Source organism: Rhynchophorus ferrugineus, unplaced genomic scaffold, assembly GCF_030347505.1.
Source record: "Rhynchophorus ferrugineus isolate W39M unplaced genomic scaffold, kcgeb_rfMv2 rfM1, whole genome shotgun sequence".
In the NCBI taxonomy this organism is placed as follows: Eukaryota; Metazoa; Arthropoda; class Insecta; order Coleoptera; family Curculionidae; genus Rhynchophorus; species Rhynchophorus ferrugineus.
The window spans coordinates 81,915,626-81,929,103 of record NW_027472580.1 but is presented as its reverse complement, the minus strand read 5'-3'; the positions used below and the strand labels follow the sequence as shown (position 1 = coordinate 81,929,103).

Here is a 13,478-nt window from a genome sequence, read left to right as displayed (position 1 = left end):
TTCACCTGACTTATTTTGATGTTTATTTATTAAAGCATAAAACATTTTTAAAGACCATTTTACTGAAAAGAAGACCTTAACAGCAATGTATCTAAGACGTATTGGTTTAAAGGGGACGAAATATATACGGTACATTTTTTAGACTTTCACCTTCGGTCGATCACCAATTTTTTATCTTGTTCAAATTTTCGGTTGTGGTGCAGTCGGTCCGCGACCGCACAACCTCCTCCTGGGCGTCCAAAATAACAAATGACTGACCGACCGGTATTTGACGATGATCATGCCGCCGCAGCTCTCGGCTTGGGTGCCGGTTCAAAATTAAATATCTCCGCTAACGATAAGCCTAATTTATAAAGTGGAAGGTCTTTTGTGTTACCTCGCAACGCAAGAAGGGAAGAAGAAGCTGACGAGGACGGTCGGGGGGGCGGCGGCGGCGAAGGAAGAGGAGGATGTGTTTCACCTTGGCGAAATCAGCGGTTTTTGATCCGGATTTTTTTTTGGACGTTCTGAGTTCGCCATTGGTTGTGCCCGTCGTATCGGTTGCTACAAGAAATAAGTCGCTTATTTGTCAAAGGTTCAATTAACGAACATGGTTTAAATTGATTTATATTTCATATTAATATCTAAAAGATAAAATGCTGCTTTATTGTTTTTATAACACATTAAATTAATATAAAATATTTTTAACAAAAAAGTTCAACCGACTTCAAAACATGAGGTCAAACGAAGTCACTAAAACGTAAAAAATAACCAAAATTTTATTAATCTCAATACAAAAAAATGTTTTAATATAAAATAATATATAAGCTCAATAATACAATGTTCAAAAGTAATAACATAAATTTGTGACCTATACACAAAATTAAATTATGGACAAAATAAATCTAATTTGTTGCTCGGTAACGACTTCAAAGTGATTAGTTGGTAGAAGTTATAATAATATTGTAAATAAATAAATAGTTTCAGGTAGATATTAAGCTAAATTGTGTGTATATAGTAGTATATAAAATACGTGTGGTAGATAGGTGAAATAAGGTATATTTTTATTTAGTTATTACAACGATTATTATGTTCAAATTTTGTTTTAAAAGTTTGATTAATTTATTATTTATTTTTTGAAGTTGACCCAATTTTTTTATCAATCATTGTTTCTTTCTTCCCATTTTTCCTAATACGAGTGCACCTTTACTTGGCCTACCCACTGTAATACTTAATACTGCCTAAATTGCATAATTTATTGAGTAAATATTTAACACTAAACACAGATTGCTCTTCTTCATTGCTCGCTTCTACTCGTTTTTTGCATTGATTTGCCGGTCCTTCTGCTCTCAAAGAAGCTCTGCGCGCGAAGTTGCTTATTTGAACCTGGACGGGGTATTACGCAAGTGGTGATCAGCTTAACGAAATGAAATAAATTCGCCGTAATTATATAAAAACAGATTCATAATTCGAAAATATACAATTACGTTATTTCCAAAATAAAACAAAACGCAATATCATACTCATATACTTATTTGTCAGGCAGGCATAATTTGATTTTTATTCGGTTGAATTATATTTAGTCCTTCAAAGCCTTTCATTCTAGGAAATATGAAATTAAATTGAAATCGTAACTACTGAAATTGAAAATACGTTCATAATTATCCTAAAACTAAATTCTTAGACATCTTAGATTAGACAATGGTATTGATTAACATTGCATTATGAATATCGTGGATTAATACCTGAATTTTTTACCTTGTGTTCTTAAAATTGAATATGTGGCAGTATTGTGAATAATTAGCCTTGAAGCCAAATTTATTCAAGCAGTGACTACAAATGATTCTACTAACATTTTATATTGTAATGAAGAGGACTATCGTTTTCTTGATGACGTCTCGACAGAATTATATCAGGCATCTTCAGTATCACATGCAACTGAAAATCTAGTATATTTAATGAAATTGGCGTCACAAGGAAAATGATATATCAAGAAATAATAAAATGCATGTATATGTATTACGGCGCCATCTTTTTCCGACGTTGATACTAATATCCCGATAGCCTATAGTATATGTAGCGATCTTTATAGGCTATATTGTTAAGGTATGCTACTAGGAGGCGCTGTTATAGCATTGATATAATTTCAGAACTTGATTTTTATTTTAATTCTGTTATTATAATTAGTTCGTTTATATAATGCTAATATACCATTTTTGTTTCAGAATCATCACAAGCTGCCCGTTATGGGGGATGTTTCACTGCAGAAACGACGGTGTTGACGTCGACCGGCACCAGAAGACGTCTGGCTGAGCTGCGGATAGGAGAGAAGATTCTCGCTTTGGACACTGCTACCAAAAAATTAGTGTTTAGTGAAGTGATCCTGTTCCTAGATTACAATCCCGAGCAGAAACGCGAATTCCTGCAAATCTCGCTGGCGTCGGGTAGGACTTTGACGGTAACGCCCAATCACTTGGTGGCCATGAAAGATGGACGGACAGTATATGCTGAAAATCTTCGTGTTGGCTCTAGTGTGTTAGTTGGTGACGATTTGAACTCATTAAAGGAAGAAGTCATCGTCGGCATCAAGCCGGTAGTGCGCACAGGTGTTTTTGCGCCTTTAACCAAAGCCGGCAGTTTGGTGGTTAATGGAGTAGTGGCTTCTTGTTACGCGACCATAGATAGTCAGTCATTAGCTCATTGGGCTTTCCTGCCTCTACGGTTCGCATGGAACGTCAAATGGAGTCTGCAAAGGGCTTGGATGATCGTAAATAAGCCACTGAGCGGTTGGGATACGGAAATAAACGAAATCAGCGTGGTAGAACCACCTAGCGGAGTTCATTGGTACGCTAGGGCATTGTATTCCACCGCTAGTTATCTCATCCCATCCCATTTGCACAATTAATTGGGAGAAACTCTAGGGCAGAGCGTAGTCACTTGTTCAGTTTAGCGAAGGGCGATGGGTGAAAAAATAGGAAAAAGATTCATATTTGGATTGATATTGTATTTGACATATTAATTTCAAATATTAAGACCAAAGAACTTTAGTAAATCTTTGTTTGCTATATGAAATTAATCATTCACATGAGAAATTCATTTAATATGAGCCCATTCTTTTTGTACATTGTACTCTTTGTACCCACTTTTCTATTGGGAGTCTTACCAGCACAAATTATCCTTTTCTATCGTATTTGTTGCGTTATGGAACCTGCTTTGTAGAAATATATTAGTCAAAAAGAAAGTATAAAAAAAATGCATAATGAGTCTAGTTACTAAATATTTTACATTAAAATCATATATAACATTAAAACCAATACAACCATACATCATAATAAAAATTAGGGATCACTTGAACATGGTTTATTCCACCGCATTTTTTTTTTGGCTCAATTGATCCCAACCTCGAATTACTTTTAATATGTCAAATAACTAAATATCATTGAAATTTTTTTTTTAATGTGAGTCTGACGGGCAACTGTAGCCTGGTTCCCTCAGTACCATTCCCACCACCCGGGTTCTACGTACACTCGTATATATAACACATGCGTGCATGACAGTGCTCAAGGGAACCCACTCTGCCCTATATAGTAGCGTATTTTACTGACTCGAATCACAGTGGACCATGAATGTCCATTATTTAAACATTAATAATTTTTGTGATACTAATTATATGTCATACTTATTCTGTTTCGATGTAAACAATAAGGTCTAAATTAGCTAGGATCCGTGGAGATTCTCAGTATTAAGAAAAGGTAGTAGAAAACGCAGTATTTTCAAAAGTAGTGAGAACGCCTTGATGGACTGTGAATAAGGTTGAACAGATTTAGTATATATTCCATGCGCTTGAAAATATTGTATCAAATTTGGTTTTTAGAAAACTGTTTGTGGGGACACCTAGTGTCGACAACAGAAAACTCACCCCGATAAAACAGGGTATTGTACAAATACATTCCAGCAGTGCGAACTGCCTGCCTGAACGTATTGCCCTTTTAATTTTTAAGTTGACTTATTTATTTTCGACGACAAAACGAAACGCTTATGGCCAGTGACTTTTTAAAAATTTTTTATAATCATCTGAAAGTTTTGATTTTCACTGTTTGTTCCTTAATTAATTTGTATGATTTGGTGTCCCGTTGACAGTTACAAACTGTGAGGGATTGGAGTTGATTTTTACAGATTGAGGTTTTTGATTAGGAAGTTTTGTAGTTTGTTTTTGAAGCTATTTGTAGTAAATTAAAAAAAAATGGATTTGTAATTATGTAATTTTATGTATATACCAATTCTGTATGATAGTTTGTACATTGTAATTTATAAAAAAATAGGGTATTATTTATCCATAAAATTTTATATTTCGTAGTAAATATTTATGCTCTTATTTTTTGTTTTTTTTATTATAATGAATTACCTTCGTTTTATTTAACATATTGGGAAATATTTACCCATATATATATATATATATATATATATATATATATATATATATATATATATATATATACTTGAGTGCTCGCTGAAACGGACATTTCGGAAAAAATCATTATGCCTACCAAATTGATTTTTCCTTATTTTTATATTTTAAAGTTTTTTACCAAAGAGGAGTTTATCTGGACCTACTGTTCTAACCACGGTCCTCGGCATTAAGCCTACTAATAGGCGACCTACTGGCAACTTAGAAATCATCCCAGAAGACATCTGGTCTTATTTGGTTACTGGCGTGATTGGTATCATTCTCATTGTCGGATTTTGCACTCTTGCCTAGAACACTCACAAATATTAAAGAATCATAAACATACATCTACGACTATGCCCCAGAAGTATTCAAACCCGTGACAATCGCAATAGTAGGTGGCTTTTACCACGGCACCAACTAAGCCTGCGGTTAAATATATGTTTCTGGCACAATTCTTAGTTTCATATAAAAAGGTAAATTAAGGGCTAGTTATAATTGGTTAGAGAATAATTCTGTTGATTTTCCAATTTACCACACAAAAGTGGAAAGATTATGCCAAGAAAAATGAGAATAATTTTGTGTTACACTCAATTTCGTTTGTATTATATGCCGAAAAATTTTAAAAATGTACAAAGATACTTTTGGACTATATTAATACGTCTTATGTAAATATGTCAAATGTAAGAATATTAATTATTACTCTTTATCGAGTAATGGTCTAAATTTGATCATAAGTTAATAAAAATTATTTTATAAAAAACTAATAATAATAATCGCATACATTTTCTAAATGTTGATGTATATCCTTAATGATGACATTTCTTATATGCTCTATCCAAAGTTATTTTGTACATAAGTACATACGATTTAAATTTGTGACGTCAAAACGACGTAATGTTGCCGCATCAACTGTGAGTTTTTGTTCAGTTTGGCTTTGACATACAACAAAATTCTAATCTAAATAAAATAGTTAAACAAAAATACTATTATTAAATATATTTTATTTTAACATTATAGTAAATCTAAAACTATATTTTCAAAGGACTTAAAACTACAATTAAGTACACAGTTTTTAGCAAGTTTGTAGGTTAGGGTTGTGTTTGATTATATTTACATTGAACTCTTTTCCATACCACCTATGAGTTAGAGTTCTAGGTGCGTTTGTAGTTGTATCCCCTGGAGGCCTAATCCAACTATTTAACAATTGTATATCCAAGTAATATATTTTATTTTCACTAGAGAGCATATTTACCATTTACGCTTAGTTCTTGTATCCTTTGGTAAAGTGTTTACTTGTAAAACATTTTGATGTCACAGTATTTCTCCTTCGTTTGTTCTGTTAATACCTGTATACATCTTTCTCGATAAAAATATAAAAATACATTTATCATATTTGCAAAACAATTACTATTCTATCCCTTCTGATACATTTTAACCAAATGCTCATATATAATCTCAACATTTCACACATATCTCTGCACATAAATCTGTTACACTCTACAATAAGATTTTCTACAGTTATCTTATATTAATTATATACTCACCTTTACTTGTTTCCATTCTCATCATCCTGTCTTAAAAATTGGCAACATTGAATCATATCATACTCAGAACATTTCATTCAAGTGAATAAGTAAGCTGTTAATTTCCAATCTATCTAACATTTGTCAGCAATTCCACCATTTGTCAGTTTCTTCTTCACTGTGTCCAATCGAGTTCACCAAAACCGAAGGTGTTACTAACAATTCCTGTTTCCAGCACGAAGTACAATATATCTGCAATGAATTAATAATACATATTATGACTAACAAAACCTAATCACTTGTTATTCCAACGTTTACCTATTTCTATGACCACTGAAGTAAATTGAATGTAAGCTATTTTAATTATCATCTTGTCATGCGTGACCATTAGGTATATTGAAATTGAAATTGAAAAATTGAAATATCCAGGTCTCATCTAAATACATAAATTGGAATAATAAGTCTTCCTTCATTTTATTATATGCTTTTAAAAATTGTATTCTTTGAAAAGTAATATTCGGAAGTTCCGTTAGACCTCTTTAATACTTTTCAGACTACAACAGTTTATTTTAAAATAATTGTATTAAATTATGTTTGTATTGAAAAATTACTCACTGTTTTTATACTTCTCATATATTTGATCTCTGATAGAGCTAACATCAAGCTGAGCTTGATTATATTTTTCATTTGTGTCCATACTAATAATCAGTGCAGCTGCAACACGCTAATAATAGTTTCAATAAAAATCGTAGCAAATTAATATTTAACGAATTTTACTGGGAGGAGGGGGGCTCCATTATCTTGTTCTTATTCAAAGTAACTGTTTAGACATGATTAGATTAATAATAAGTAGCGAATTGAAATTGATCATAATAAGCAAAGCATTAAAATAACCGGTACACAACAAACACAATAGCCGGTTTACAACTTCTTCTATTTCTTCTTAAACTTCTATTTCGAAGAATTTTTTATACGTTTAAGAACTTATCAGACAGCATTGTGTCTCTTTTTAATTAAAATATAATGGAAAGGAAAATATTGTTTAATTCTAAAACAAATACACATTTACAAATTACGACAGGCAATACATTAAACATCTTGATGACGTATGTAAAAAATACCTTTGGATAGACAATATGTTAAATAATACGGCCCTATTCTGTCATATATTTTAAAATTATCTGAATGGTAAAGGAGTGAGAGGTATTGGTCGGTTCTCTAATAGATAAAAATCCTCAATGTCGCTTTGTATTGCCATTCAAAAAGTCGCTTCTTCTTTCCGGAAAATAAAACGATTTTTAAAAAAAATTAGTAGTTTTTGGTTTCTAAACCCTTTCACATTTTATAACCTAAATAGAGGGTTTTTTTTCATATGTTGTGTATGATTATTTCGGCTAAATATGTAAGATAGACCACTCAACTGTTAAAATATTAGGGAAACATAGTTCATATATTAAGGTTCTCCGATTTTTGATTCGACTACAAAGTAATTATTTAAATATTATTGCAAGGGTTTGATTCAATTTCAGTTCTTTGAAGAGAAACAGTCCGTACATTACCATTAAATGGATATGAACGTTTGTTCAATTAATTTCCATCACTGACAGTATCAAGAAACGAAAAGCTATAAAGACAGCACTATTACTAAAAACATAAAGACAATGATTGCTTTATTTGAATTTGGTTGTAATTTTGAACAGACCTTATTTAGCAGGTCAATTGAAAAGTCACCGATCTGACATATAGATGGCGCTACCAGAGTTATATCCATATGTTTTTTAGTTAGCCTTAAATCTCAAAAGATGTGTGTATTTGATAATTTGACAGACGTTGGATCATTAGTTTGTGAATTATAGCATTTTGTGTGAAGCAACTTTTGTTTTGTGAAAAAATAGATAAAAAGGAATTTCGCTTGTTGATTAAATATTGCTTTTTGAAGGGAAAAATACAGTTGAAGCAAAAATTTGGCTTGATGCCGAGTTGCCGGATACTACCCCAGGAAAATCAGCCATCAAGGATAGCTATGCTAAGTTTAGACGTGGTAAAATGAGCACCGAAGACGGTGAACGCAGTGGACGCCCAAAAGAGGTTGTTACCGACGAAAACATTAAAATAATCCACAAAATGATTTTAAATGACCGTAAATTGAAGTTAAATGAAAGAGCAGATACTCTAAAGATGCCAAATGAACGTGTACATCATATCATTAACGAATATTTGGGTATGAGAAAGTTCTGTGCAAAGTGGGTGCCGCGCGAGATCACTTTTGACCAAAAACAACGACGATGTGATGATTCGGAGCAGTGTTTGAAGATGATTAAGCATAATAAACCCGAGTTTTTGCTTCGATATGTGACAATGAATGAAACATGGCTTCATCATTTCACTCCGAAATCCAATCGACAGTCATCTGAGTGAACTACATACGATGAATCCGGCCCAAAGGGTGGAAAAACGCAATAGTCGGCTGGCAAGGTTATAGGAAGGACCATCAACGGCGACTATTACATAGCGTTATTGGACAGTTTGAAGAACGAAATCGCCGAAAAACAGAAATCGTTGCTTCACCAAGACAATGCACCATGTCACAATTCATTGGAAACGATGGCAAAAATCCACGAATTGCTTCCTCATTCACCGTATTTTCTAGATCTGGCCCCCAGCGACTATTTCCTGTTCTCAGATCTCAAAAGAATGCTCGCTGGGAAGAAATTTTCGTCGAATGAAGAGGTGATCGTCGAAACTGAGGCCTATTTTGATGCAAAGGACAAATCGTACTACAAAAATGACATTGAAAAGTTGGAGGGTTGCTATAATAATCCAAAAATATGTGTTTTACTTTGGTAGGCCGGGGACTTTTCGTTTGACTAACTTTATCGGTCTTAATCTGTTTGTTTTTGAAACACAAAATCAAATCATTAAAAAAGGGTGTATTTTTGATACATATGGAGTGCACATTTTTTCACATTTTGTTTTGGCTTAAAGTTCGAAAGGTTTTGGTCTCTTCAACCTCAAAGTAAGATTGACATGTTTTAACATTTAACCTTTAATCTTATGAAATAAGTTTCATAGGGATAATTTAGGGCAATATTTGTTAAATAAATAAAACAGTTATACTACTTATTTAATTACATTTAATATATTTACCGCAATACAAAATAGACTTTTCAGTTGCCCTCGGGGTTGCCTAACCATGGATAACTCTTTGGACATTGAACGCATGAGTTCATGTACCTGATGGTACCATCTGGCTTGGATAATTTGCACGTGAATGGAGAACAGCCTAGAGCAGGTTCAATTAAACCGGTTTCGAATTCAGACAGTGGTACTGGGTTCTTCAACCATTCGATTACCTAAGAAATAAAGAATTGAAATGAAAAATGTGAAATTTTCGAAAATGCATGCTTTATGAATATCTATCAGAATTCCATATTCAAAATGAAAACTGATAATATTGCAAAACTATTGTTAATAGTAATTCTCAGTCTATTATCGTCTTGCATTAACCATTTTCTATTTTTGAGAGTGAGCGATGTACAAAACGAGTCTCCTTATTTTCAAAATTTTGATACTTAATCGGCGTTTATTTCTTGAAATTTCCATTAATATTTAAGCTTGCCCTTGTGCGAATCAATGATTATAGTAATAAAAAATGAGTTTCTATTAATGACAAGATCCTTTAACCATTCAATTCTATTGCACTGCCCCGGTTAATCGTTGCAGAAGTCGAAACCCTTAATAATATACCAACCAATCGGCATATTTCATGTCGCGATATCACTACGAAATGAAATATCGATCCTGAAACAGTTTTGAATCATTTACAAAAGACTGGATACCGAAACAAGATCGATAGTTGGGTTTTACGTGAAAATGTGTTAATTTACAGATTATTGCTACTGTTCTATTGTATCTGCATTATTACATAAGTAAGGCGAGTACGAGATTAATACACCAGTATATATTTCCCAAATTAAAATAAAACTAAATTACTTAAGCTAAAGCTAAGATACACCTATAACGTGAATTAATGGTGAAAAACTTCATAGACCGACTTTCCATTATAATTTCCATCGCTGTGGAAATGAAACGAAATGCAGCCATTTTCAAAACTACGATTAAGGGCATTGAAAAGAGAAGAAAGTGTGAAAAAGAAGGTAGTCGAAGCCCAAATAAACTATACAGATAGTTGTAAAGTGTTTGGTGGAATTGAACAGTAAATGTTCAATGCTTGGTCAAAACCATTAATTAGGCTTTCCACTGTCCATATTTAATGCCATTAGTTTGTGAGTGGCTAACCATAATTAGGGGGATATTGACTGGGATGTTTTGGGTGAATGTATACACTATAACTTGGATTTATCTACTCTATGTGGTTTCTGCAAAACGTTTTTAATGGTGTTAAGAGGCAAATATTTATTTTAGGATATGTTTTAAATATGACGAGAGATTTCTATACAAATTTAATATATTTTACATAGTTTCGAGAATCCATTTAGAGTTTTCAAAACATTAAAGAATTTATATTTCATAAAAGTAACATATTATGACAAGGATGGAAAAGTATTATATGAGAGCACAGTAACTAGGAAGTCAGTAAAATCAGTTAAATGTGGATACAGTTTTGGACTCAATATTGGCGATGGGCAAAACTTATAGAAGGTCATGGTTTTGCCTGGGTTTGATTTGCTAGTATGATAAGATGTTTGGGTGATGACGAAAACGCAAATTAATGTTTTAATGGAATTACATTCCTCATATATCTATAAAGTTGCTACATTCTGAGTTAAACATCTGTTCTCATTACTGTTACGGTATTAAGGAGCTACGCTAAACATAACTCTTGGCACTAATTCGAAAATGTTCACCTAAAATACCGCCGAAGCTAGAAACAGAACCGCATGAGTCTTTCCAAGACAATAGAATATCATATAGTTTTGCGTCTTTAGATATAACAGACTGCATTATTTTTATGTTAGATACAGATTGGTAATATTTCTATATGCTGTGGCCTGAAAGGTGGGTCTGATGTCCTTGACTATTATTAGATTTAGGGTTGCATATGTATATTGGAAGAAGTTAGGTTAAGGCAGAATCAAAAAGAAAGAACATGTACCTATAGAAATAAATAATCTAGCAAAATATGTATAAAATTGATGAATAAAATTCATAAAGAGTTAAGAAAATAGTTTAAATATTTGGCGAACCGAAATCTCGGGTTAAAAGTTCGTACATACAAATCGAAAACAAGAGCAGAATAATATCAGTTTTTCAATGAGTCTTATTGAAAGTTCATTCATACTTTTTTATATATGTTTTGTCTCCTTTTTTCAACTATGGGTTTATCTGAACTGCGCCTAAAGTTTAACGTGGGCTCCGAACCACGGTCCTCACCATTAAGCATACCGACTGGTGACTAACTTTAGAAAACATCCCAGAAGATAACCGGTCTTACCCAGCCTGGTTACTGGCGTGAATGCGATCATTTTCCTTGTCGGATTTTACGCTCTTGCCTAGAACATCCACATATTTTTAAACAATCACAAACATAAATTTCCGACCATGCCCTAGCAGGATTCGAACCCGCTGCTATCGCAACAGTAGGAGGACCGTCCCATCGCCTTTACCACTGCGCCACCAAGCCGGCAATTTTATACTTTTATCCTTCTCTTAGATTAACAGATAAAGTACGATAAATAGAACATTTATCGATATCATGATAAATTGATACTCTAATGTAATGAATTTCTAATAAAATTTTCAATAATTATTAATTTTAAAGATTTACTAAAATGGTACATTTGACAGACACCCAAAAGGTATTCTCTATTTGATCTAGATATTAGATTGTACTCACACGAGCCTGAGTAACAAAATATACATCTGGAAGCGCCTCCAATTTATCCAAAGCATCCACCAAGCCATCCCAGGAGTTCTCCACGTTATCAAACCAAGTGGACTCGATGATCAGAATGACTGGAGCTCGGTTGGCCTGTCTTTGCGTGTCTACTTGCTGTACTAACCAATCTGAGATTTCTTCTTTGGTTTGGCTGTAAATTGTTGAAATTGATCTTTTTTCTAACTCCAGTCACTTGCCTGCTCGACTTACTTATTTCTTTGACGGAAGCAAGCCGCAATAGTAGCGCAGACGTCATCCTCACTAACTAAATCGATGATGGGAGCCTCCCAAAAGCCAGGGTGTGATTCCTTGGGGCACGAGTTACCTACATCACAGCTCTGAGTCGATGCATAGTCGAAGGTGTATGGGAAGTAAGGGGATTTGGTGGGCCACGAACTGTCATAGGCGAACCCTTGCTGGACGAAAGCTTTGATGGAGTTATCACCGGCCAGTTGGAATTGGGGTGTCATAACTCCGGTGATGTATTTCTCGTCGATGTTCGCGAATTTGGAGATGATCTTGCGCTGACCTCCGAATTCTTGTTCCAGTAAGGTAACGTTGGCGTCCCTCCAGTAATCTTGATGAGCATCGTTACTGAAACAGAAGGGAATTACTGTAAATAATTCTGAAAGGTAGTAGGAGACAAAATCCAACCTGATGGAATGTACTGCTACTTCGAAACCAATAGAGGCGATATCTTGCACTTTTTGGTAATCAGTATATTCGTGAGGGACATAGAATGTAGCACCAATGTAACTTCCATCCGGGTTCTTCCTAGATTCTAACAGTTCCGACCATCTGTTGTCGTAAAGTTCAGTGGTGACGGCCTCGACGAAAGCCAGTACGACAAGCTAAAGTAACAACTTAATGAAAATGATTAAACTTTTTATAGTCTATATTATACCTGTGGGGCAGTGCTAGCATCGATTGGGTTGTTAGTTGAGGAACAGCGACAGTTACTGTCGATCAGGCATTTATCCTCTTCACACTGTTCTGCGTCTTCGCCATGGCTGCAAGCGAAAATGCAACAAAGCAGGACAAAACTAGTTAAGAACTTCATTTTGAATACGCCACTATGCTGTTGACACACGTACTGGTTTATGAAGGCCAAACTTCAAGCATTTATAGATCTTGCCACTGATTATTTATTATCAATCATGCCACTTCTCTAGGATATCGTTATCGCAATATTGATGCTGTCGTCTGAATTCGTTGATGAATGGCAGGATAAATGCAGTAAACTCAAAGGTTATTGAAATGGTTAAATATATATCGATTATTTACATAAGAAATAATATCGACGTTAGTTTCTTATAATTTTATATAAGCTATTGTCGATACGTCTTACATACGCGTTTTTTTAATTAAAATGACATAAAATACATGTACAAATGAACAGCACATTAAATAAAGTCTAATTTATCAGCATATATAAATAAATCTCTTCAAATGAACAAAAGAAAATATAAAATCCTCGTCATATGATTTGATCACAGTTTTGAGTCGAATAATCCCTCTTTGCAGGATTCTTTTATTACTTACTTTCATTTTATTAATTCTGCACAATAAAATTGCTAAATTTGAGTTAAATATTGAATGAAAGCAATTGTTACAGAACTCAAATGGA

General features: G+C 33.6%; 2 protein-coding genes across 3 annotated transcripts in view; one reads left to right on the top strand and one right to left on the bottom strand.

Annotated features, from left to right (window-relative positions):
- The window catches only part of hh (hedgehog signaling protein), an 83,501-nt gene extending 79,150 nt beyond the window's left edge, over positions 1-4,351 (top strand). The window contains exon 3 of the mRNA XM_076410817.1: positions 2,205-4,351. Coding sequence (XP_076266932.1) covers positions 2,205-2,884 — 680 coding nt within the window. The 3' untranslated portion in view covers positions 2,885-4,351. The remainder of the gene's footprint in view (positions 1-2,204) is intronic.
- Positions 4,352-9,069: 4,718 nt separating this feature from the next.
- Positions 9,070-12,958, bottom strand: LOC143200325 (chitin deacetylase 8). Of its 2 annotated transcripts, none has more exons than XR_013006686.1 (5): positions 12,756-12,958; positions 12,506-12,702; positions 12,062-12,445; positions 11,374-12,002; positions 9,070-11,165 (listed from the first exon to the last, which is right to left on the bottom strand). XR_013006686.1 is itself a non-coding variant. In XM_076410800.1 (5 exons), exons 1-5 carry the CDS (start codon positions 12,909-12,911, stop codon positions 9,120-9,122), a joined length of 1,116 nt encoding a protein of 371 aa, XP_076266915.1. In that variant the 5' UTR covers positions 12,912-12,958; the 3' UTR covers positions 9,070-9,119. The 2 variants fall into 2 exon arrangements, 1 of the variants encoding a protein (XP_076266915.1); XM_076410800.1 differs by having other exon boundaries at positions 9,070-9,305; positions 11,810-12,002.
- Between the last annotated feature and the right edge of the window lie 520 nt (positions 12,959-13,478).

Bases quoted from the DNA above. Each gene is read 5' to 3' on its own strand.
- LOC143200325 (XM_076410800.1), bottom strand. From the start codon at position 12,911: ATGAAGTTCTTAACTAGTTTTGTCCTGCTTTGTTGCATTTTCGCTTGC. The intron at 12,703-12,755 runs GTATAATATAGA...TTGTTACTTTAG, and splicing joins ATGCTAGCACTGCCCCACAG to CTTGTCGTACTGGCTTTCGT. The intron at 9,306-11,809 runs GTGAGTACAATC...TTTATTTCTTAG, and splicing joins ATTTTGTTACTCAGGCTCGT to GTAATCGAATGGTTGAAGAA.